Source organism: Pseudorasbora parva, chromosome 3, assembly GCF_024679245.1.
Source record: "Pseudorasbora parva isolate DD20220531a chromosome 3, ASM2467924v1, whole genome shotgun sequence".
Classification (NCBI taxonomy): domain Eukaryota; kingdom Metazoa; phylum Chordata; class Actinopteri; order Cypriniformes; family Gobionidae; genus Pseudorasbora; species Pseudorasbora parva.
Window position 1 is genome coordinate 43,414,241 of NC_090174.1, and position 26,211 is coordinate 43,440,451.

Consider the following 26,211-nt stretch of genomic DNA (forward strand, 5'->3'; position numbering starts at 1 on the left):
TAATGCATAATAACGATGATTGGGACAGTCATATTATATAACAGAAATGAGAACACTATTTTAATAAATGGTTGTAAAGTCATTGGGTTTAGGTGCCGTGTTCAGAGCGTTGTTCCAGGAAGAGCGCGTCTCCCATTCTGAATATGAATATCAGCAACTCAATTCAAGTTCACTTGTCCATTCGCATCATTTTGTGAAGATATATAATTTGTAATATTTTGTTAACTTTATATAAATCTGATTAATCTCATATAGGAAGCTTTTTTTGATACATCATGATGGCGCCGCGGATGGCCACCTCGGTGTGGAGCTCCTCAGTTATTGTGTTGTTTTTCTTTGTTTGTTCTGCGCTTAGTCATTCTTTTCCGATCAGTTTTACCAAAGACGAACTACTGGACGTAGGACACACACACCAGACAACATATCTACATTTTTTGAATATTCGGACGTTTTGCGGGACATTCTCGTTGGAGGGGCAGCTGTGTTTTTAAAACGCGCGGCCGGACGCAAACGAGGGAAGCGAGCCGGCGCGCTGGACGAACATGCCGTTTTGAGCAGCATTGCACATAGGCCTACTGCCATGCTGTCGGCTATAAGCCACTGCTGTAGACGCATATTTCAGTATTATGGTTAACGATTAATCGATTAATTGATCGTTAATTTAAACGACGATCGGTCATGGGAATTTGTGAAAATTGACATCCCTAGCTTGTGTACTATCGAGTTGTTCATGAGAACGGTTTGTGTGTGTTTTTGTGATTGCGGTAACTCTAATCTTGTCATAATTGTAATATGTTCGTTAGTTGGACTGTCTTGCTCGTGTACTATCGAATTGTTCACAAGAACGGTTTATGTTTTTGTGATAGAAAGGATGACTTTTTCATTGAATATTCGACCTGGATTAGATACACAAAGATTCTGCCATAGCCGTTGATGCCTCTGGGTTTACGTATGTGTGGGGCGGCGCTATCAAAATAGGGCCGAGACCCTCTTGGGGGTAGGGGCTTGTTTGTTTTGGTGATTTTAAATACCAACAACGGTTACCAGATAGCACTTACCCCACCATTAAAGACTTATTTAGAATTATTTTTTTTAAATCTCACAGACCCTAAACTTATGAAAGGTGGTATATTAAAAGGTTAGTTCACCCAAAAATTTAAATTCTGTAAAATTCTGTTTACTCACAGTCAAGTTGTTCTAAACCTCTATGGATTTAATTCTTCTGCTGAACACAAAAGAAGATTATGGAAGAATATGGGCAACCAAAAAGTTGATGGGCCCTAAAACAATACTATGGAAGTCAATGGAGTCCCATTAACCAACATTCTTCAAAATATCTTATTTTGTGTTCAGAAGAAGAATGAAATCCATAGAGGTTTAGAACAATTTGACAGTGATTAATTAATTTTCATTTTTGGGTAAACCATCCCCCTAAGCATACATAAAAGGTGATCGTGTCTTACCATCCAAAACATCTTTAGAGGTAAGACTGAGGACAAGTATGAGAATCAGTAGAAAAACACAGAAGAATACGCCAACACAAATATAAGTGTTCTTCCTCTGTTGGTTCTGGGAACGTTCCCTTTGACGCTCATCTACTGTCAGGTTAAAAACTGAAGGCCGCGCAGGAGCCGGGGCCGGGGGCTTCAGTGGGGGCGGTGGAGGAGCCTTAGCTGGGGGTGGAGAACGAACTGGAACAATCCTGCCTGGAACATATCCTGATGACCGCTGAGCATTTCCGTTGACAGGAGCCACAAAAATGGGGTGACTGCTGGGGCCATCATTAACCTGCATGGTATAACTGTCTGCCACGTCCCTACGAGAAAAAAAGGAAAAACATCAAAGATGCATTAGCCTGCAAATGTTTGGGGTAGGTAAGACTTTGTCATGTTTTTGAAAGGAGAAATGCTCTTATGCTCACCAAGAAATAAAGCTCTTACCCCTTTTCTGTTCTAATATATGTTGAAATGTGCTGAATTTCAGCAGCTATTACTCAAGTCTTCAGTGTCACATGATTCAATAAACATTTCTTCTTATTATTAATGTTTTAAAATTGGGCCGTTTAAATTTTGTGGAAACCGTGATACTTCGATAAACAGAGGGCTCAAAAAAACTGAATTTATATGAAATAGATAGAACATCTTTATTGACACTTTTGATCAATTTAATGAATCCTTGCTGAATAAAACCATACAGTTCCTTCAATTGACCCCAAAAGTTGTTTTTGAATGACACTGGAAAAGAATTCTTAACTTATATCTGATACTGACAAAACTACACCACACTCGAACAGGCATTATGCATTACACTTACAGTTTTGTAGGCCAACCAAATTGGCATAAAACTGTTCCACCTTCATTTCGGTCGGGTCTCAATTTCATAGTGGCACTACAACATGCTTTGAAGAGTAAGCTTTCAGTGAGTTTTCACATTTTCAAGTTATTTACAAAACACATGGCACCAATTACGAGAAAAAAAACTGCTCAGTCATTAAGCCTGTGGCCCCTTTATGCAACAAAACAACAGATAAAGAAATTCTCCCAATAAAGCCTGTCTCACAAATATGTGCTTACCAATACCCACCTCAGCCAAATTTCTTAATTATCATTCAAAGCGACTTTTGCTTCAAAGCTCCAAAAGAAGAGTCTAATCAATTTGGCTTCACTACCAAACAGTTGCTGATGCTTTTATAAACACAAGTTAGATTCTGCAGGGCAATAATCAACCACAACCTTTTAATCTTTTAAATATTAAAGGAGACTAGAACAACCAATCTGGCCACAGCCGCAATTATACTATCATACTATTACACTCACCGCATCCATACTTTGTCATAAAGATTGCACTCCAGTCTTTATTTTGACATCTGCAGGCTGCAGCTCCTCAGCCACAAATGCAAAGGCACAACAATCACTATAACTGAGGAGGACATGCATGCACCACCCCCCATTTTTGGGATATAATCAATACCCAGTGCTTTAACATATCCCATCCCCCACTTTTCAAATAGTTTTTCCTCCGCTGCACAAATCAAATCAGAGGGGGAAGAGCAATGAATTTCAATAGTCTGAAGGGGTGAATGGACAATAGCAATGGACTGAAACATACAGGTTATCCCACAAGGAGGAACATTAACACAAATAAATTAATAAATAAATGAAAATAATTCAAACTTAATCAGATGATTATTTGGAAAACTGTCCACGGACACAGGAACTCAATTACCAATGTGGACTAACTTTCTACTGATGACCTACATTGCAAGGACAAATGTAAAAACAGAAGACTGGTGCATGATATAAAAAATAAATAAATAAATAAACAGCCTAAGATGGTCTCACAGCCTGGCCAAGCTAGTCTTTGGCTGGATTAGATGGACATTCAAATGGTCTCTCAGCCTGACAAGTGGTTAAACCCATCATAACAACAAATCTGACTAGGTTGGGATATCAGTCCTGTAAAGAAGCTTGGGCAGGCTTAAGATATTTTTATTAACATATAAGACTATATAGTATTGTTTTTTTATTATTATTATTATAATTAACATATCTACGTTAAAATGTAACATTTTACTCGGCTTACTGAAAAAAGCATTTGTTCTGTCCATCTTTGTTTCAATAGATGCTGGTTGGCACCAAAAATGCTACATCGCGCCCACAATGCAACAAAGTTTACACAATGCAACAAAGTTTCACCAACTTCAGATGCATGCAAGCGTGACTTTATTTCTCCTTCTACCAAGTCATCTACCAACAGATGCCGTAAACGCACAATGCACGACCGAAAATCCACAGAAAGAGCTTGCTACAGTAGAGGTCTAAACTGGGGGTCCCTATACAATGAGACAGAGGTGAAGATCTCTTACCTTTCGGTATCTTTTCGCTGTCACTTGCTTGACTCGTCCACTCCTTTCCCTATCAACCGTAGAGAACCACACGCAACTCAAGGGGCTATTTGACAGGGAGTTCGCACTAAATGGGTTTTAATCTTCTTTTGCATGATGTTTTCTCTCCTGGGCTGAAGTCAGCCAGCCCCGTCCCAGGCGCGGCTCGCGGAGGAAGTGAAATTAGAGGCGTGTACTGAGGATGAGGGAGCGTCTAGAAACAGAATTAACGTGGGGAAGAGCCACGAGAACGATACTGTCCTAAAGTGGGCGGGGCTTACAGACTACGACATGATGAGCCTACACGCTTTCTACCAATGCACTTGGAATTTAATTGTAGCTTATTTGAACGTCTAAATTAATTTTATGACAAACGTATTATGGTCACATACAGTCAGCTGCCGAAGAAATACAAAATGGGCCTTCGTGTGATAAGTGTTATTTTTCTGTTTCCGATTAGTGAACGAATCGATATGAGTCGGATCTTTTAAATGAACCAATTACAAACTGGTCTGGAACTGACTCGAGCGCCTGAACAGTTGCGCCAACTGTTTCGCTCAGTTGAAATATATATTTTTAAACTACTATATAAATATGTAATGACTTTTATTTTAAACCCAAAATATTTTCTTTTACTTTGAATTATGCTGGTCTGTTTTAGGTTAACAATATTCTGCCAATTACTTCATACGATAGGCTACATGCATGCAGATTCTTGAACCATTTTAGAATCCTACATTCCTACATCTTCCATAAAAACCCAGTTATCTTATTTTTAAATAATGACCTTATTCAAATCGTTTAAACACATGTCTAACAAAATTGCATTGTTTTGAATGTAATTTTGATAACCCCCTTGTGTGATATTTTATTTATGTATTTTTTAAAAATCATGTTTGTTTGGGTTTTTTTTTTGTTTATTTACCTTCTTAGCCTATTCTTTTTGAGGTTTGTTTGGTATTTTATATGTTACTTCAAGCAATTAAAAAAGTAAAAGTTGAAACTGCATTCTGTAATGAGTCACTAAATCGTTTTTTAACCGATTCTTTTAAACGAACTATTCAAAAGAATCGGCTTGGGGAAACAGGTCACACACTTCACTTGTTTCTTTTCTCAACGCTGGCAGGAATGGACCAATCACATTCGTTTGTGATCGCTATTTAAACAATGTTTTATCGTTCATTAGAGCTTGATGAGGCATATTTAGATTTGCATGACAAGTAAAAATCTTTGAACGTAATACATTTAAACATTATACTTGACATATATTTTGTTCAAATTATTAAACTCGTTTTGAGAATTTGAATTCGACTCGATGGAGAAAGCGGCTTCCGGAGCACCAGTGCGACACCTTGAGGACAAACTTGTCTCATTACACGCAGGCTAGAGAAGGCAGTAAAAAATCCTAACATTCTGTACTGTAAGTAGTAGTTATGGCAATATAACCTTAATTAACCTTAAACTATTTGGTCACGTTTTAAGTTTGACATTGCATAAAAAAATTACATGGTGTACTGTTTAACAAATAATACTTGTCTCTACATAGAAATACATATTTATTGTTTTCCTGTTTTCTGTTCTCATCCTTTGAACCCATTTAAGTGCTCATGTCTGTACTTAAACATTGCCCCACCCTAAAATGAATGGGTCGCATGTGTTCTTAACTTCCATGTTCAAGGCCCCCGGCTTCAAAGGTCACTGAACCCCGGAGGCGCGTTTGACCTCTGTGCCGTAAAATGGTTGTGTAAAGTGAATACACATGAAAGGTTAGGATCATTGTTAAAAGCAATTAGTTTGAGCTGTTGAGTAAATTAAACTCATGCTTCTCAGAAATACGAGAAAGATCTAGATCTAGGTTAGAGGTTTACTAAGCTTTATCCAATTCCAAATTAATAAGGTAAAAATCTTGCTGTCCTACATAAACATCTTATGCTACTATATAAACAACCACTATGGTCACTAAACAGAAATGATAAAGTTATAGTGTATACTGATTAAAAAAAAACATTCAGGGGGGAAATCGTTACGATTACTGACCACAAGAGGTCGCTTTACATTCCAACACTTAGCAGCAGCATCTATATTTAACACATGAAAACCATGATGAAAACTCAGGACTACCACAACTGGCTTTTAATTCTTTTGCTCTCTAGTGTCTTAAATACATGTTTATTTTGTATTATAACTATTTCAAGATCATAATTACATACAGTTTATCCATTTTCTTTTACAATGGGTGTTTAAAAAAACTAACAGAAAAACATGTCTGGAAAGACTGAATTCAGCACGTTAGTTTGTGCTTCAGTCTGACCAGTTTAAAACTATTCTGTGCCATATGTAATATAATAATAAATCATTTTACATGGTTAATAACAGCTTTATAATCAGTTTCATAATACAGTTATGCATTCCCCATAGAAAATAAAAAACACCATCCAAATGAAGATGTGGAACAGGTTGACAGTCCTCTTTTACATTAGAGAAGATCGGAACAATTGTCCATAATAACAGCCTTGTCATGGCTCAAAGCAATAACAAAAAAAAAAAGTTGTGTGCATTTCTTTATATGGGTTTCATTTGAGACAAGACAGTATAAATTACATTTGAATAAAAAACAAAGCAATGACTCCAAAAAGAATCACGTGTTAAGTTCACAATGTGTGTAATCAAAATGAATATTTTAATTTAAAAAAAGTGCAAAAACAAACCAACTGTTACTAATATCACCAAGCGTATTAGCATATGTACTGTTTGAGCAGAATATGTGTTAACCTGAGGCTACTGCAAGCCACAATTATTAAGTATTTCTTTATTTGAAAAGTCTATTTATTCATTTGACAGTTAAAACAGATATTACTGCCATATTGTCCAGCATCGTTTTTAAGGTCTGGGACAAGTAAAACATAGACAAGTAGAAGGGACAAGTAGAACTGTACACATTGTATTTAAGCAGAGATTTACATACAAAGTAATGTATCAAAGTTGAATATACTGAGTATTTGGCATCACCTGTATGGCAAATGTTTGTGTCAGAATGTTGCGTTTGTACAGTACTTCATTACATGATATTAGAACATGCATAAATACAACAAAACAAAAACTAGACTTAAATGGAATGGGCTTTATTCTTTAGTACATGGTATAAAGACACAGAAGTCGGGTCACCAAAGCATCAGACCACTCGCTCACACCTGTAGTAGTACAGTTAAACAAACACACCCCTAAGAAAGGCAGCAAGGACACTGCTCCCCATTTTCTATATAGCGTGGAGAAGTGCAACTCGAGTAGAATAATAATAACAAAAACAAAAAAACAAAAAAAAGAGTTGAGGTGAGAAAAAAAACCCAGAGTAAAGTTCACAGTTGCCAGTGTGGCACCAGGGGCATGTTCATCAAGGTGAGCCCTGATCTTGAGGTCCATTTATAAGTTTACAAGTTCATGAGCCACAAACTGTTTCAAGCGCTCCAGGTACTGTCCATACAGCTCTACGTCGTTGTGTCCCGCACCCTCCACCCAGAGCGGCTCCAAGGGCCGCTGGCAGCGCTCGTAGAGGGCCAGCCCATGGGAAAAATCAATCACCTCGTCCTCCGTACCGTGGATCACCAGCACCGGAGAGGTGACTTTACAGATTTTATCAATGCTAAAGAAAAAGAAAAAACATACAAAAAAACAACATAAGAAGTGTGTTCTGCAGTAAGTGAAGTTTAAATCATCATCATCATCATCTGCTTTGTACACAAAGGGCAATTGTAAAATATGCAATTGAGGTATAAAAGTGTTTCTCTAGATGTCTAGTATATTTCTACTGCCATCTACAGTACTTGCCTTTAAAAGATCAAATAAAAACCCACCCATTACCCTAAAACACATTCTTTACAAAAAAACGATTAACATAAAGGTTAATCGTTTTTTTGTAAAGAATGTGTTTAGCCAAATTTGTTCACAATGCCAGTACAAACATTATTTGCATATCCGATTTGAATCTGATATGCTAAAATACTAAATTACTCACTATCCACACTGTGTGTATCACAAGGTGCTCTTTCGTTTTCCAGAATTTATGGCAATGATGTTGTATTGTTAGGCATATGGCAAAAACAATAACAACATGGAGGGGTTTGCAACACAAAAGTTCTTATTTACAACAAATCTAAATTCGACATGTCTACATTAAATTGTAATTTTCTGCTCGCCGGCTCTTTTCAACAACACAACCTTGTTTCTGTAGCATGTTTCCTATAACACCGTCTGACACGTTTACTTTTTATGTGGTGTGAGAAAGTGACAAAACACACAAAACCGATTAAAGTGGTCAGATTAAAATGGATATCCAGAAAGATTTATCAAACCACACATTTATGTAGCCCGGAATGGATTTGTAAATTGCATTGTGTGTGATTTTTTTTTTGCTGTTCACACATGCTAAATCTGATTGGATTCCATTCGAAAATACACAAAAAATGGATTTGGACTGACACTCTGAATAAGGCTTTATTGGCTGATCAATATGCAGTAGTAAAAATGTTTTATAATTCTAATAACCAGATGTAAAAGTAGGTCTTCCTTAGATAATCATATGTACAACCGTTTAAAAGTTTGAGGATGGCAAGATCAAGGTTGCATTCATTTGATCAAAAATTCAGTAAAATATTATAATATTTTTTTCAAATTTAACATATCTTTAGAAATATCAGTCCAGAAGAGGCCTGATTAACGGGTATTAATTCATCATAAGCTGTGTCTCATTTCGGAAGGCTGCGTCCTCCGGAAGTCACATTTAAAGGCTGCATACGACATAAGGCCTAACTTTATTTGTAATGAAGTTCCAGCTCTCGTGGGAAAGACAGTGGTGTTCACTTCAGTTCACTGCGGAATTGTTTGTAAACAAATCTCCGGTGGGTGCTGGATTTGGATCCGACAGGAATGGTGCAACACACTTATATGAGTAAAACGTGTTTTTATATGTAATAGTACTGCATTGTTATAGATCGTTTAGCTTGTGTATGTGTCTAACAGAGCATACCTTTAGCATGCTTGACTCAGACACGTATGGGCTATCACTCGCAAAGCCTGGCAGGCTGGTGAATCTCATTATATTCCGTTCTTGTTCTGCTATTCTCTCTCTAATGTTGAAATCTGAAGGGCGGCGGGGCGCATGTGTATGTGTGTGTGCGCGGTTCGTGCTTATATCGTCCGATCTTGCGGGCTATGTGTAATATAAAAATAATAGTCCAATCAATCGCGGGTGGATGAGAAATAAATAAATTATTGTGTTTGTTTGATAAAGATGTTTACGAGCCCTGTGATTGAGAGAATCATTCTGGTTCCCGCTTCGCCGTTAATCTCTCCTCTCCCTGAACTGACAGGGGAGCTTAAACTCATTATATATGCAAATCTTATCCAATCCTAGCCGTGGGCGTTTACTTCCAAGTCTCCAGTGCTGCACGCCCATCAAAACCCAACGTTCTGGTGAGAGCCTCAAAACTAGTGTAGAAAAAAGCCTATTACTTATTAGTTATGATGTTTTTGAATGTAAAAACCACACGAACGTCATTAGTTGAAATCAGACAACAGTATAAAAAAAAAGCCAGTTCATGACACCTTTAATGTGTCCTTTCTGAATAAAAGTATTAACTTATTTTAAAAACATCACCCAACATCTTTAAATTGTAGTACATTTAAAAAATATATTATACATTTTATTTATAATATTTAAATACATTTTTAAATGAAGCATGATCATAAATTTCAGCTGAAATCAGACTACATTATCCATTTACATTGCTTTAAAATGCAAATGCACAAACACGGAACTACTTGTTGGAGGATATTTGTCACTAGAGGGCACACAATAACAGTAATGGTTAAAGTGCAGAAAACAGATGAACCAATCAGATGCCTTGTCCGCAACATGGCTGCTCAGTGCTGAATGCAAAGCACGAACAGTGCATGAACAGTATGTCTCTAACTGGTATGAGACAGGACAGATGAGGAGAAAAATATGGTGGAAGAAATAGGAAAAGACTGTCTAAGGTAAAAGAGGCAGACTCACTTGGGGAATGCATCAAAGCAGTACGTCTTCTTTGTGTCAGGAAAAGCCACCCGCATGCCTGAGGTCAGAGGGGAGTGGAGGACGACGGCAGCGCTCTCGTACCGAGAGGCCAGATCCACCGAAGGGACTGTACCGATGCTCTGGCCATAAATGATCACATTCTCTGGCCTTATCCCGTACCTAGAACATGACATTTAAATGATGAGTTCACGCATAGTCACACATTCACACCTACACTCTGATGATGCTGAGGTCAGAACACAATTATCATGACTCAAGAGTACAGTTTCTTTAAACTACTTTCAAAACCAGACAAACTGGGAAGCACCCTTTTCATTTTGTGATTGGCTTGAATGACCGAATCTTTCGGTTCATAATCATTATATAAACCTCAACTGACATGCCCAACTTAAGTGTTATTACTTTTACAAACAGGTATAGGCGATTAAGCGTGAGCCAAAATTTAAGAACAGATACTAGAACAAGGAGTCATTAAATCAAAGCATTCCTGCAAGTCAAGCTGCTTGCAGTCAACAGTCTCGATTCCATTACATCCCATCAATTGATTGAGCATAAGAGAATTTTTCCTTTTTCTTTTTTCCTTTAAGCAAATCGCACACAATTTTTTGGTTAATTTCTTGTTTAATTAATTTGTTACAGTATATTTTTAATCTTAGGTCCATTAAATAATATAAAAAGAAATAACGTTTGATTTTAATAATGTATTTGTAAGATTAAGATTAATAAATGCAGTATTTTTAACGTTAGTTTATGCAAAATAATATAGTTAAAGGGTTAGTTCACCCAAAAATGAAAAATATATATCATTAATTAATCACCCTCATGTCTTTCGACGTCCGTAAGAACTTCGTTCATCTTCAGAACACAAATGAAGATATTTTAGTTGAAAGCTGATGGCTGAGAAAGGCTTCAGATAGGCCTCCATTGACATTCAGTACATTCCCACTCAAGACACATAAAAGGCAATAAAACCATAGTTACAAAGTCCATCTCACTGCAGTGGCTCTACAGTCATTTTATGAAGCGACGAGAATAGTTTGTGCGCACGAAAAAAATCAAAATAATGACTTTATCCACCAGATTATTGTCTTCCGCGTATGCCTCGGACGTGAACTCACGAAGCACCACTACGTATGCGCGAGAATAAGACGCAGATCCGCCGTTCAGATACCTGACCCAGAAGAGAAGAACTTTGTTTAAAGGTTGTTGTTTTTTTCTAAAGCACGATCAGTGTAGAATTCAACAGCTTAGATACGGCGCGTCTTCCCTTCCTCTGGGCCTCTGGGTCATGTGTCCTTGAGTAATTAATGATATATTTTTCATTTTTGGGTGAACTAACCCTTTAACTAATGTTGATGTAAAATGTTAGTTTTTTTTATGCACCGATATTAAAATTCTGGTCGATATAATAGTAAAGTTATTTTTTAATACATGTTAAAATTGATATTATACTGTAATGTTGAATGTCTATATTAATGTTTAAAGAAAAATCTATTTCATAGACACATCAGTAGCAGTATTAGTATCATCGATACTGGCCATTCATAAAAACTCATTTTAGATGTACTGTCTTTAAATCGTTTCTACATTAATTTGGAGAGTAACTGAAATTATTACAAAAACAATATTAAAAACTCCAATGTTTTTAATCACGATCAATTACAGAAATAACTTTTTTGGTTTTAATCGATCGATACGTGCGCGCACACAAAAATATGCATTCAAGAGTATTCGGAGCAACAACTAAGGAAAGAAACCGTGAACTTGATGACATCATTCACTGCATGAAAGCGAGCAATTCAATTGATAACAGTAAAAAGCCACGGAGCACAGACGCTTTTAGGGAATCCAGTGAGATTCAAAAATCCACTCAAGTATCTCAGTTTTATTTCTCTTAATCAGTGAAACTAGAAGGAACATTCGTACTTAAATCAGCAAATGACAATGTGACTCAAAACATTTCCACTATGGAGAGGATGGTGTATACTATAGGTTGGTTATCCTAGCAGGCGGTGTGTCCACATTCCATGCCATATTATAAGCGCATGATCACTTAGTCAGCTGACTGCAGTACCACAGAAAGCGAGGTCTAAGTGAAGAGATCCTGGAGCTTAGATGTAAACAGAAATTACTCCAGAAGTAGGACATGCATAACTCAAAAGAAGTAACACGTCAACGACTTATACTGTGTACATTGTACAATTACTGTATTGTAATGCACCATTGCTTTCGGCGCTCTAGCGACGCTTGACTGTTTGGTGGTAAACAAAGGGTGATAGAACTGGTTTGAAGTTGAAACGGAAAATTGTCATTGTATGACCAAAATAAATATAAATATTTGTGTCTGATCACAAGCGGACCTTACATGTATCATCATGAATTATAATTCCTCCATTTAGTTACCTATACAATCATGTCACCTCAAACTCAATTTTGTTCAGATTATACAATGGGCCGTTGAGACCAATACACTCATCAGTTTTGTACTCAGGGACAAAAATCACATGATTCTACATTACTCCGTGTGATCATGTGAAAGAACGTGGAATGTGTTTTGGAGAGAGGCAGAATGGATTTAAGAACTAGAGAAAGGTGAAGGGATAGACTCTACAAAGTCATTTTCAAAAAGAACATTCTTTAAGGAACAGTTCTTCCAAAAATAAAAATGAGGTTATTTTTATATTATTTTCCAATGAACAAGTAGAAATTTAAGAATTGTTATGCACATCTTGCCATCAAACAGTTCATAGTTATCCGGTCTGTCAAGTTTAAAGTAAAATAATATTAAGTCAAATAGCTTTGTGTGTGGAAAAGACTCATTAGACCATCACTGCATAGTGACTGGCATTCAGACTGTTCCTCTAACAAACCTACTGTATAACTTGTATTAAGGCTGAGATGTCAAGAGAATAAATCCCCCATTTGGAGCTTTTCTCTTAAAAGGACATTTTCTTCCCAGTGTTTTACTCAAACTTTGCAAGGCCCCTTGTGTTTTGCTGCTACTAAATTTGCGAGAGAACCTTCTCTGTGACAACCTGTAATTAATCCAAACATGATTCTTGACCATACTGTTTGCAATCATGGTTGATGAATAAAAGTAACAGAACGGAACATGTGCGACAAAAAGTACAAATTTTACTTAATTTAAATTATTGGAATACTAGGAATTTCACATAGCTTTTAAGAATGTTTTACCAGTTCACATAATGTAAAGCAGTTCAAAACTACATAGCTGTCGTCTGTTTGCAGCGTTTAGTTAGCCTAGAAATCTAGACGCACCTTAGCGGCAGCAAATCTAATCTGCCCACGAGTGTCATCTAGCAACTCTCAATATACTTCTGAGCTGTAAACGCCAAACTCTGGTCAGGCCAATCACATTGTGTATAGAGTCGATGGGCTGGGCTTAACATAATGACGGCAGAGTTGCGCTAGTAAACAAAGAAACTGGTGAACGGCAGTCTTTCAAATCAGCTCTGGAAGACTTGGAGTTAAGCTTTTCTCTGAGAAAAGAACGGCACTGAAGTCATTCGTAAGAAGGGAAGATGTGTTCGGAGTTTTGCCGACCGGATACGGCGAAAGTTTAATCTGTCAACTAGCTCTGCTTCACCTTCGTTGCTCTGGTTGGCTGTAGCGCTATCCGATTGTGTGCACGTCGTGCAGAGGGAGTTTGAAAGACAACCGTTTATCCCACCTCGCACATTGAGCCCTGTCAATGGCGAGTTTCCAGACCAAACATCTTGATGTGGGTCTTGCTTGTCAGGCTAGTGTTTAGTAATTTCAAGTCAAAAATGGCTTAAAGAAATAAAATAAAAAAATTAGTATTGTTCTTTGCTGTCTGAATTTGTTGTTCGTCACATTTTCAACTGAATTGCCTCTCATAAAATAAAATATATAATGTTAAGGCAAATTACAATGCACTCCCCAAAACCACACATTATCACAATCACATAAATGGCAAGTAGTGTTCAATTTACTTTTTGTGTGAAAAATAATTATAATTTAAGGAACACTCCAACATTTTTATAAATAGGGCTTATTCAACTTCTTTCCTACATTTAGATATGTGGGCAAATGCATTTTTGTCTCAGTGCATGCATTGTTTTATTTTGGCAGGGCTTAGCTTAGCTTAATGAATTGAATCCTATGTTGCCAGCTAACATGTCCTGAGTAAAAGTGATCCACCTAATTACTTCTTGTGGCCTACGTATTCACAACGAGTGTAAATAGCGATGCAGAATAAGACTAGGGGATTTCCTAGGAAGATATTGACTAGGGACTATATTATGGGGAAGCACAGGCGAAGCACTCTTACATGCACTTGCTATCTTTGCGCCCAGGTAGCAGTGCTTCCTCATAATATAGTCCCAAGTCAATATCTGCCTAGGAAATCCCCCAGGTCTTATTCTGCTCTACTGTTTGTAATTGTTGTGAATACGCAGGCCACAAGAAGTAATTAAGAGGGGGTTTTTTTTGGATCACTTATACTCAGGACATGCTGGCTGGCAACATAAGATCCCATTCATTATGCTAAGCTAAGCTAGCGCAGCCCTGCCAAACTAAAACAATGCATGCACAGAGACAAAAATGCATTTGCCCACATATCTAAATGTAGTGGAAAAAGCCCCATTTCTAAAAACTTAGTGCCCCTTTAAAGGTGGGATAAGTGTTATTTCAAAACCGTTTTAGAAAAAGGACTCGGGCGGAGTGGGATAAACTTGTAGCCAATCAGCAGGTAAGGGGCGTGTCTATGGTGAGAAGAGAGGCCCAGTGCACGTCATTATTCAAAACACACGAGTCACACATGACGGACATTAGCCAAGAAATAACTAATATATGCTAGCTTTTGCTTGAATATGCTCGTGTGTCATGTTCGCTTGTTTGTCCATTTGCGATCGTATTTTCGCTTACTTCAGCGATGATAAAGACCCGTTCATTTCCACACCGTATGGAGCATCTAAATCCCCTCAGTGTTTCAAGTGTCAGCTCACAATATGTGTTCAACAGATAAGATACTATACTCCTAATATACCGGTATGTGTTTCCTCTTTACATCTATATAACCCATCCGAACATAACTGATATACAGGTCGTTAGCTGGACTATCAGTGTTTTTGTGATGGAAGGGATGACTTTTTCATTGAATATTCAACCTTGATTAGTAACACACAGATTCTGCCAGTCGTTGCCTGGGTTACGTATGTGTAGGGGGGGAACTATCAATATAGGGCCGAGACCCTTTTTGGGGGTAGGGGCGTGTTTGTTTTGATGATTTGAAATAACAACAACGGTTACCAGAAAGCACTTATCCCACCTTTAACATCAACTAATTTGTATAAAGATGGACTACTTTTATTATTGCATTACAATGTTTTTATTTTATTTATATATTAACTTTTAAAGTACATATGCAGGCTTTAAAAAAGGTCACATGCTTTCAGATTTAGGAGAACTCTGATGGTTTATGGCACATGGCTTTTCATTTTGTCATTTTTAGGAAAAGATGGTAGGGCCTCACCCGAGACCTAATGATTTATATAGTACTCAAACACTAAATTAAGTACTCCCATTTCATTTCAAGCTGCTCAATATGTTGGCTATAAAGATGAGAGAAAAACATTCAGCACTATTTATTCCCATGGCAACAAATCATAAATTGTTCAGATAAACATGTATCAGACGACCTTTATTAATTTATTATATAGCAGTTGTTTGATAGCAGTTCTACACTGATTAACTTTTGGATACAAAAACCTGCTGTGTGACACCATCAGGAAGTTATTTTTTACTTCCTGGGTAGACAATGTTGTCATGACTGCAATCGGGCTTGTCCCTCCAGGACTCCCTGGGAATCAGTTGCCAGGCAACCAATCAATATTTGACTTGAAGAACTGGCTGCTGGCACCTCCCCCCTCACCTCTCAGAGGGAGCTGCGCTCCATGAAAGACTGATACTAAATTCTCACAGGCTTCGTGAGTGAGCTCCTTTCAGCTCTAAAGCTCAAAACACTCAGGCACAATGGTCATGTCACTTCAGGAGGAAGAGGGGCACAAGGGTCTCGTTCGATACAGCTGCTACTGCTGGTTGCCGTGGCGTTTCCTTTATGACATTAGTCATCGTCTTCTGAGGGAGGAAATTCTCTCTCAGACAAAAGCCATTTCCTTTGCTTCTTCCTTTTACCGGAATGGTTTCAGACTCTTGAATGTGGAACATAATAGACATTCCCGTTTTACTGTTTTGAAGACATAAGCAGATGGATCCGTTTGGTAGAAGTTTACATATACCAAGCCTGGTTGCAGATACCTACTGTGCTTCCAGAGAGTATTCACAGCGCATCACTTTTTCCACAATTTATGATGTTACAGTCTTATTCCAAAATTGATTCAATTCATAGTTTTTCCTCAATTCTACAAAAAGACCCCATATTGACAATGTGGAAAAAGTGAAATGCTGCGAATACTTTCCGGATGCACTGTATATGAAATGCACACAAACTAGCTTGCTGCAATGGCTAGCTGTGATAACAGATGGGCTTATCTGGACCAACCCCTTAGATATGAACCCTACCCAAGTCGAATCAATTAGGCTGTGCCAAAATATAGCACTGGAGTTCACGGGTGCCATCCGCTCTTCTTGTAAATGCCAAGTGTGTATGTGCGTGCGTCAACCCCACCTGATGTCTCAACACTGACTCACCTGGCTGAGCAGTCAGATAGGTGCGGCTGTCCAACACTAACACATTATAAACAAACTCATAAAGATACTCTGCTGGGGTTCAGCCAGGCATGCCGCCTGTAGCGGTGGCTGGGACTGAACTTGTGCACTTACAAAAACATGAACATTACACTTGATTGGGAAATCTTTGGGAACTGGGGTTGCGAAATTTATCGGTATTTGGAATTGGATTTGGCCAGACTATACTTCATTTTCCGCATCTGGAAGCACCTAGCGCAGTCATGTGCGCACGGCTTTCAAAGTACACTCGACCGCGGACAAGCATGGCTGGTTGAATTTGACTTCGACACATGCACAGTTCAATTGTTGTGATTCTTCAGTCTTTCTTGCACTTGTGCTGCTGCACATTGTCCGTGTGGTCTCAAAAACTGCGCTGCACACGGACAGTTTGTGTGCATTTCAGCTAACCTCCCTGATGATGAAAATTACTTCACGCGGATACAGTCGGCCAAAGTATACCTTGGGCTTTAGATCATTTAGCACAACATTAAAATGATAGTAAAAGATTATGGCAAAAGTTTAATTCTTAAAGGAATAGTTCACCCAAAAATGAAAATGTGATGTTTCTCTGCTTACCACCAGGGCAACCAAGATGTAGGTGTGTTTGTTTCTTCAGTAGAACAGAAATTAAGATTTTTCACTCCAAACTTCTATGAGAGTCACTATGATAGTAAAAAAAAAAAAAACAAACACAGACATACTAAACTCTGTGGCTTGTGGCGACACACTGATGTCTTAAGACACGACATGATTGGTTTCTGCGAGAAACCGATCAGTACGTGTTACTTTTTACCTCATAGCAGACAAATCTCATCTAGTATTCCCAATGCCATTACTTCCGTCAAAGAAGGTCAAAAACATGGCGCGATCATAAGCCCCTTTCACACTGCGATTCCAGCAAATACACGGATAATACGACCCAGCATTTGTTCCCGGGCCGCTAGATTTGGTCGATTCACACTGCCAGCGAAATACCGTAATATGTGCGCTTTCACACACAACCCGTAAGGGTGCCGGATCGAGTTGACACGTGACATCCGGATGTGACGTATAATGGCGAGCGATCTCAGCTTCAGCGCGGATAGTAAGGAGCTCCGTGGTCTCGACTTGTGTCCAGTTTGCGCACATTTCTGCTTGTTTAATTTTAGTTTCTTTTGTATACGAACACTCTCTGCGTTTAAAACACCGACGAGCTCTTCTGGCACTGCAGGGTTGTATTACTGAAAAAACAAGCTCTAGGAGTCGCAGGATAACTACGTACACGTTGCGGCATTAGTTTTGGCTTTTGTTCACACAGCGTTCGTCTCGGGTCGAACCCCGCAATGTTACTAGGTAATCAATTCCGGGGCGTGGTTGCTTTCACACAGAAGGCGACCCAGCAATGTTCCGGGAATATTGCGGGTCCGACGTGCAGTGTGAAAGGGGCTATAGAGAGATATATAGATCCTCATTAGTGCCTGCGCAGATGGCACTGATCGGTCAAATGAGGCATCTATGTAAATATATATCTACATATCACCGGGTTAAATATGGATTCGTATGTCTGTTTTTTTTAACTCTCATAATGAATCTCATAGAAAACATCCCATTGACATGCATTATACGAGCAACAGATGGAGTTAAAAATCTTCATTTGTGGTCTACTGAAGAAACAAACACACCTACATCTTGGATGCCCTGGGGGCAAGCAGATACACATCAAATGTTTTACTTTTTGGGTAACCTATCCTTTTAAGAGCACTATGCTTTCAAGCATGAAATAAAAATTCAACCTCTATTTTGCACATGCAAAGTAAATACATCCATGTATACCATTTCCCATTTATTTTTCTCTATGCCAGACTTCTCCCATTATTTAATCAATTTAAGCCCAGCCCCTCCACAATAGACTGCAAGCTCACATTCATTGGAGAGTGCAAAAGGCAGATTTCCAAATCCAGTAAACAACCGATGGATAGAACCTAGTTCTTGTCTGATAACTTTTTCTTGTTTGACAATCAGTTACACTTAAAATGTACCTCACTACTTCCATTTCATTGTGGCTTTATGCACATGTAACATGTTTGTGTATAAAGTATACTTTAAGATATAAAAAAAAAACAATTATTGCTTTTTCCATTGGCCAGAATTTCAGTATATATACATATATATATATATACACACCCCCTATAAATTATTTACTGGATCAAGGGGGCAAAAATTTGAATATAATAAAAGCCAAGTTGGAATATTTTAGTGTAATGTCAACTGTATAACTGACCCTTGTGACAACTGATTTTCTATACTATACAATAAATGTTTAGTTTCATGAATTTCATCTCACATGATAGAAGTCAAATTTAATGTCCATTTATTACAGTCAGTCTGACATAAACCCAGAAACATTGATCAGGACTCAAACACGAACTCAGTAAACGGATATGGTACACAAATCAAAACTGTGAACTTGTTACCTGATGGAAGAGCTGCTTTTTGTGACTGGAAATTGTATATCACTAGCCACTCAACAAAGGGACGAGAAAAAAAAGGATTTGTTGCACGCCTCGCCGAGTAAATCAGCATGGTCTGATAAGCACTCTCATCTATTGAGATCAGATGGAGGATTTCCAAGGCAAATGTTTTCAACAGAGGCATCTAAAAAGGCAGGTGCTCTTTATGCTAGCTGTTTGGAGAATTATATTTTGAGTGAGGTTTAATAAAATCTGAAAATAAAAACAAACGTGTGCCTGTACAATCACTACGCTGCAGTAAAACATTGAATTCCTTTCACAAATGCTCTTTTTTCTTTTTAAAAGGCTCAATCCATTAAAATGTCTGTAGAATGTCACTGTCATTATATTTCATAAGTTCGCTATAAAAGCACACTTTGCAATCTGGATTCTTAAGATACTCTACTTGAGCACATTTTTAATAACAATAAAAAAAACGGCAATGCTGGCCATCTCTCACAAAATGAGATCTAAAGGCCAGTTATCTTCCAGAAATGGTGAGGTAAGAACTGCATACAAAGGTGACCTACCAAGCTTTTGCTTGAAAAGGATGAAAAATATGTTTCTATGAATAAAGAAAAAGAAAATCCCAACAGGGGCCACAGGTTTATAGGAATAGGAGAAGATTTGGATGGGCCGGCCTACTTACTCCTTACTCCTCTCTCAAAACACCTTACACAACCATATACATAAACACACAAACGATCACAAGGGAAAACAGTAAAGTTAAAATCTTCGGAGTGGCAGTCAGACTGTTTTATCTGCACTTTGATCATAATCAAGTCCCTGGGTGGGATGGCCTGATGCATCTTCAGAAGCTGATATGGCAACGCGTGGGAACATTAAATGTGACCAGAAGATCAGGGTGGGACTGCTTCATGTGGTAGGACCTAATCCTCAGGGATTTGACTTGTCAAACAGCGCGGACTGTGTTCAAGAGCATCAGCTGTGCTTTCTGACACCACATCCACGCATGCATGCACACATATACAGACACAGCACACGGCCGTTATACACACATAACCAAAAAAAAAAAATGTGGTCACGAACAGAAAGCCACCTTGTATGTTTTTCTCCCTCTTGCATGAATAACGCAACTGATACATCTTGCGACATTGACGTACAAGCAATTAACAGAACTAAGTTCTCATGACCAGCAACCACAGATTAAACCCATACACGGAAAGACGGATAAGAATCTAGGGCACATGATACTATGACTACAGTGCATGTCTCAGAAAAAAATATTTCAGCCATCTGAGAGTTAATGTGATTCAGCTATCTATGACCATGAGGAAATGAAACTTTCCTTTGCTGGACTCTTCAAAAATCTAAATACAACCGCAGTTTGAACCAAAACAAGACTCTTGACATTATGACCCCAAAGGATTTAAAAAAGGCACAGGACATGCAGATGGAGGATGGGATCTAAGGGGTAAAGGCAATATTAAATATATCTAATATTGAATATATTAAATATATCCAATATACCCCCCTCCCCCTCACAAGGACAAAGACACAACAGATACCAAAGTGACCATACAAAACATCTCTGAGGCCTGGGCCAAAGTCCAAATCGAAACATTGGCTAGACCAGAAGCAGAGCAAATAATATAAATAGAATGGTTTCAGGTTCACTTGACACTAAAAGCATTCTTGTTCTTTTTTCAGCCCTTCGTCTTTTTAAAACAAGAACACAGGACAAATTTTCAATGGAGCAGAATGCAGAATATGTGTTTTTAAATGACATACTAATTTAACTTGCACTAAAAAAAACAATGTGAGATCTGGCAAAAGAGCTTTAAATGGGGGGGGGGGGGGTGCATTACCGTACTCATTTACCACAGCAATTGAGGACTTGAATAGTCATTTGAGAGTAAAAGCCTTTCATAAATGTTACTTCCATAAAAATTACGGTTTAAATAAAATTCTTAGAATGTTCTACTCATCAAATAATCCTGAAAAAGACTATAATGGTTTCCACAAAAAAATTAAGCAGAACAACTGCTTTCAACATTCATAATAATAAGAAATGTTTCTTAAGCACCAAATGAGCTTATAATAATATTTCGGAAAAATCAACTTTGCCATTGTAGGAATTTATTACAATTAATTTACAATACTAAAATACTATTTACAATACTGCAGGAAGAGCTAATTAACCAAAAAGTTTATTAAATCCAATACTTACTAAATTACATAGAGTTGTTACCTGTAGGCAAAAGAGCCCCTTCTCAACACGAACAACAACTCATCTAGAACTCTATGTCATGTACCAAGACCCTTCAGGCTGGTAATTATAAAGCCTCTTATTAAGAAACCACAACTAGATCCAAATGAATTGTCAAATTACAGACCCATTTCGAATCTTCCATTTATGTCTAAAATACTAGAAAATGTGTCTGCTCAATTGCATTTCAATACTAGTTTTACTTGATCTTAGTGCTTCTCTTAGATCAACTATAAATTTACACTGGTATTCAAGGACAGGCACTAAAGTGGATCAGATATCTGACCATTAACATTTAGTTTATTTCAACAGAGAATTATCCAAGTTAATTTCCGTAAATTAGGGAGTGCCACAAGGGTCCGTTTTAGGCCATCTGCCATTTCCAATATACACGCTACCCCTTAATAATATTATTAGAAAACGTTGAATTAGTTTCCACCATTATGTCCAGATAAAATCTCTAAAATAATCCAAGTTGACATATAAATATTCGATGACCAGTCATTTTCTATTAAATTAGGATAAGACTGAGGTATTGATTCCTGGACCAAAAATCTGTACAAAGAATCTTTTAGGGTGCTTACACACTAGCACTTTTTGTGAGCACCAGGGTTCGATTGACGTCAGAGTTCGGTTCGTTTGGATGATGTGAACGCGGTCTTCCGAACTCGGGTGCGCACTCGCAAACCATACCAAAGTCCGCTTAAAAAGGTGGTCTGGGGTTGGTTTCATATGAAATCCGGTACGGTTTGTTTTTGATGTGAACGCGATCATACTAAAATCACGGAAGTTAACTGTTATTGATGACGTATGATTTGTTAAAAATGTGTGTTTCACTCATTTATCTGACGAGCGTCACTGACATACTGCAAGCAGAGAGATGTAGATCTCATTTATGCTCGTCTTCAGCGTTTTTAGAGCATTTGCAGTTTATTCACAGCAATCAAACTCGGGTTCGGACCAGGCAATTGAACCAAGTGTAAAAGCATTCTTAGAATACAATTTGCATTTTGTAAGGATGTACTGTTACTTCATCTACAGTTAAACAAAAACAGCCTTTTCCACCTCAGAAACATTGCTAAGCTATGGAAAATGTTATCTGTTTCTGATGTTGAAAAGCATGTATTCATGACTCTAGACTGGATTACTGTAATGCATTACTAGGTGGTTGTCCTGCATCCTCAAACAAGCTACAGATATTCCAAAATGCAGTTGCAAGAGTTCTTACCAGGTCAAGAAAATATTATCATATAAACCCCAATTTTATCATCTCTACACTGATAAAAGAAATACTTCGTAATTGATACCCATTTATAAAGTATTGTTATAAGGCTCTAAATGGCCGTGTTTAACAGATCTTCTATCACTAAAAACTCTGGACTTTTGGTAGTACCTAAGAGTAAAGGAGGTAGAGTGTTTTCATGTTGGCACTCTATTCAGGAAGTGTGGTAAGAGGCCAGTGTGACTTCAGACGGGGAAATGTAATGTAAGAGACAAAAACAAAAAGCAAACCTGGTAAACACTACTGATGGCAACAACAGAAGAAACAGTCTGTTTGTGAACAACCTCAAACGACTATCAGAATGAAGTGGCTTTCATGTGTACTCTCACCTTGTTCGTAGTGCATGCCAGGCAGCGTCCACGTCAGCATACAAATTCTTCTCTGAAGGCTTCCCTGAGCTTGCCCCGTAACCCGAGTAGTCATAAGAGAACACGTTACAGTTGATGCGGGAGCCCAAGCCGATGTAGAAGCTACTCATCTGACCCAAGTCTACAGCATTACCATGGGAAAACAACAATGTGTAGCGAGCGTTGGGAGAACATCGCACAAACATACAGGCGATTCGGTTCCCCCTAGATGTCCGGGTCATGAAACACTCAATGGCGTCCTTCTCCCGGGCAGAGTACTGCCAATCCGCACGCTCTGAAAGGTGGAGGGTCCAGCGGCTGCCGCTCTCGTCGCACATGAGGGTGTAAGTGGGCTCCGGAGGAAGGAAGGCCAGCTTGGAGGCTATTCTGCTCGGGCATGGTGGACAGCAGAAAAGGCAACACAGCTCACTCAATGACAGATGATTCATCCTTCACTTGAGAAGAACAAAAGCAGATTAGAAAATAAGAAAGAACAATAAGTGTCTTAAAAGAATAGTTCACTAAAACAAATATTCTGTCAACCCCATTTTAGTCATTTCTTCTAAGCCATACAGAAGATGATATTTGAACAAAATCTTCTAAACCTCTTTTTTGTTGATAAAATGAAAGTAAAATGGGTCCAATGCGGTTTTGAACCCGACTGACTATTATGGACAATCATTTTTCTTAATATCTTCTTTGGTGTTCCACAGAATAATGAATGTCATATAGCTTTGAAACTAAAAAAAGGTTAAATACAAAATTTTTTTTTTTTTTTTGGGGGGGGGGGGTAACATCAATAGCATAATCTGCATAGCAAGATGAGACACTACCATTTAAAAAAAAATTACACACCTTTTTCATCTTTCATCATGCAGAATCACCATATACACAATGTAATGTGTAAATGTACGTGTATTTATATACATACACATATATACACACACAAACACACGTATTTAAGAAAAAAACATGTATGCGTTTAAATATACATAATAATTATACACAGTACACAGACACACACACATTACACAAACTTTCATTTTGGATGAGATTAATCTTTTGACAGACCTACAATGTAGTTTACTTAAGATGAGTAAATATATGCAGACTAGGGGTGGAACAGTCTCATTTTACGATTCAATACATATCACAATACTGAACTCAAGATACAATATAATAGCGATACTTCAAGACATGTGGTAAAGGATAACAAAAAATGTATTAAATATTGATTAAAATGCAAATGTATGTATTACATTGGGGGTGGAATTTAATTGGCTTGAACAATAGGACAATTCTGACACCAAAATAAAAATTTTCATGATTATGAAAATACAGAATTATTTTAGATGAATATGCTTGTACTTTGTTACAAACTAGATATATTTAAAATAACTTTTTACTGGTAACATAGGTAATTTGGCATTATCAAGACCCACAAATATTCCTCCATTGCATTATTACATTATATAGTACTGACACAAACTGTAAACTTGATTTTTTTTCTCATTTCATTTTGGGTGAACTATACACATTGTTGCATTTTTGTATTTAAATATATTGTGACAAGAAATATTGTTACACCCCTAAACCAGACCATGTTTAAATCACAACTGAACTACACAGTAACGTGATCCAATAATTATTAATTCCTATTATTTATTCTAACTATCTTAAAAGTCCACTCTGTTAGGAAAAAAATAAAAGTAAACAGTATCTGGGGTAAAACCAACCAGATTTCATTAACAAAATTGTTCAATATTCACCCCAGTTCTGCAGATATTAGCACTAAGATAGAAAATTTGATGTCATTAATAATGACTCTCAGACTTCACCCTGAGGTTAGCTTTGACGTGTGTGCCATCATCGATTAGATCACTTCATCTATAGCTCATGACAGCTGAAAAACACCCTCATGTTTTGGTTTCTAGGCTAGGATTTCTTTGGAATATTCAATGTTTCAAAAATCTGGGAAACATATCATCAGAAACCCACATAAATGCTTCATAACATTCCAAAAATGTCTAGAATTTCCTTGAAAGTACTTAACCACCTTATTGTGAACTGCAAGTAGGTGACCAAAGTAATTCTGTACCAAAGAACCATTTAACTAAACATTAGACATGGCAAACTGGCAAAACATTAGACATTTAACTGGCAAAATATTAGAATTTGGTAGCAGAGTAGGGGGGAAACAAAGCGAATCAGACCCAGATCTGACTCATGATAATCAAATACCCAGCCTCAGTTTCATTAAGCAGGAAACCATCTTGTTTGGGGCATTTGGACTTCATCACATTAAAGAGAAAGCAAAAGCTAGTTGTCAATATTACAGATCACATATCATTTTATTAATTATCAAAGGTCAGAATGGGGAGGGGAGGGGTATATACAAGAACCTGTTTTTATAGCAGTTTACACACACACACACACACACACACACTACACTTTATCTGTTTAAGACTTAAGTATTATCTCAATACCATAGATATTACAAGATTATATTAAGAAGGTATCAGTGACAATGACACTGGCCTCAATTGAATCAAGTGTTTGCTAACTGAAACAAGCTTATTTACGTTAGCCTATTAATATTATTTACCGAGTGTAACAGCTTAATTGAAAATACTAAAACGAGCTATTAGCTCGGTCAGCTAATTACCTGTGTCAGAAGGTCTAGAAGTGGGAAACGTTGGTGAGGACAGAAACGAGTTGATTTGGTGAAGTCACCGTATCAGAGGAGTCAGATATGAGGTTCCCTTTAATAGATCACTTCGTCCACTTAGCCAGATCAAGAGTCCATCAAAACCTGCCTCTGGTCCGTCCGAACTTGTCAACATGTGTTCACCGTTTAACAATCAAACGAAAGCAAAGGCTCGATGTATTAACACAGGCGTGAGGTTAAAAACTGGACCAAGATTTTTAATCTAATTCGTCCGGTGCGGGTAATCTCATCTCTCACCAACGCGTGCCAAAACGCTGGCTTTCTTCTGATTTTCTTGCGGAATGCCGGATATCAACGTCAGCGTTGAACGCTCTATTAGCCAATCAGATTAATGGATAGATATGCTCGACCAATCACACGCGCCCTCTCTCATACGGATGGTGTCAAAAACACACTAATGTTGATTAATGATTTTAACAATGTTGAATGCATAGCTCTAGATAATTA

The 26,211-nt window shown here is 37.7% G+C and overlaps 2 protein-coding genes across 3 annotated transcripts in view; both read right to left on the reverse strand.

The window, feature by feature from the left end:
• The window catches only part of cemip2 (cell migration inducing hyaluronidase 2), a 39,261-nt gene extending 35,184 nt beyond the window's left edge, over positions 1 to 4,077 (reverse strand). Inside the window, exons 1-2 of the mRNA XM_067439016.1 lie at positions 3,866 to 4,077; positions 1,464 to 1,816 (exon numbers count right to left, since the gene is read on the reverse strand). Of these exons, the coding sequence (XP_067295117.1) occupies positions 1,464 to 1,794 (331 nt within the window). The 5' untranslated portion in view covers positions 1,795 to 1,816; positions 3,866 to 4,077. The remainder of the gene's footprint in view (positions 1 to 1,463; positions 1,817 to 3,865) is intronic.
• A 2,354-nt stretch (positions 4,078 to 6,431) lies between these two features.
• abhd17b (abhydrolase domain containing 17B, depalmitoylase) lies at positions 6,432 to 26,045 on the reverse strand. Of its 2 annotated transcripts, none has more exons than XM_067439019.1 (4): positions 25,702 to 26,045; positions 23,019 to 23,486; positions 9,936 to 10,115; positions 6,432 to 7,523 (listed from the first exon to the last, which is right to left on the reverse strand). In XM_067439019.1, exons 2-4 carry the CDS (start codon positions 23,483 to 23,485, stop codon positions 7,304 to 7,306), a joined length of 867 nt encoding a protein of 288 aa, XP_067295120.1. In that variant the 5' UTR covers position 23,486; positions 25,702 to 26,045; the 3' UTR covers positions 6,432 to 7,303. The 2 variants fall into 2 exon arrangements, with proteins under 2 accessions (XP_067295120.1, XP_067295119.1); XM_067439018.1 differs by having other exon boundaries at positions 23,019 to 23,491; positions 25,702 to 26,044.
• Positions 26,046 to 26,211: the final 166 nt, after the last annotated feature.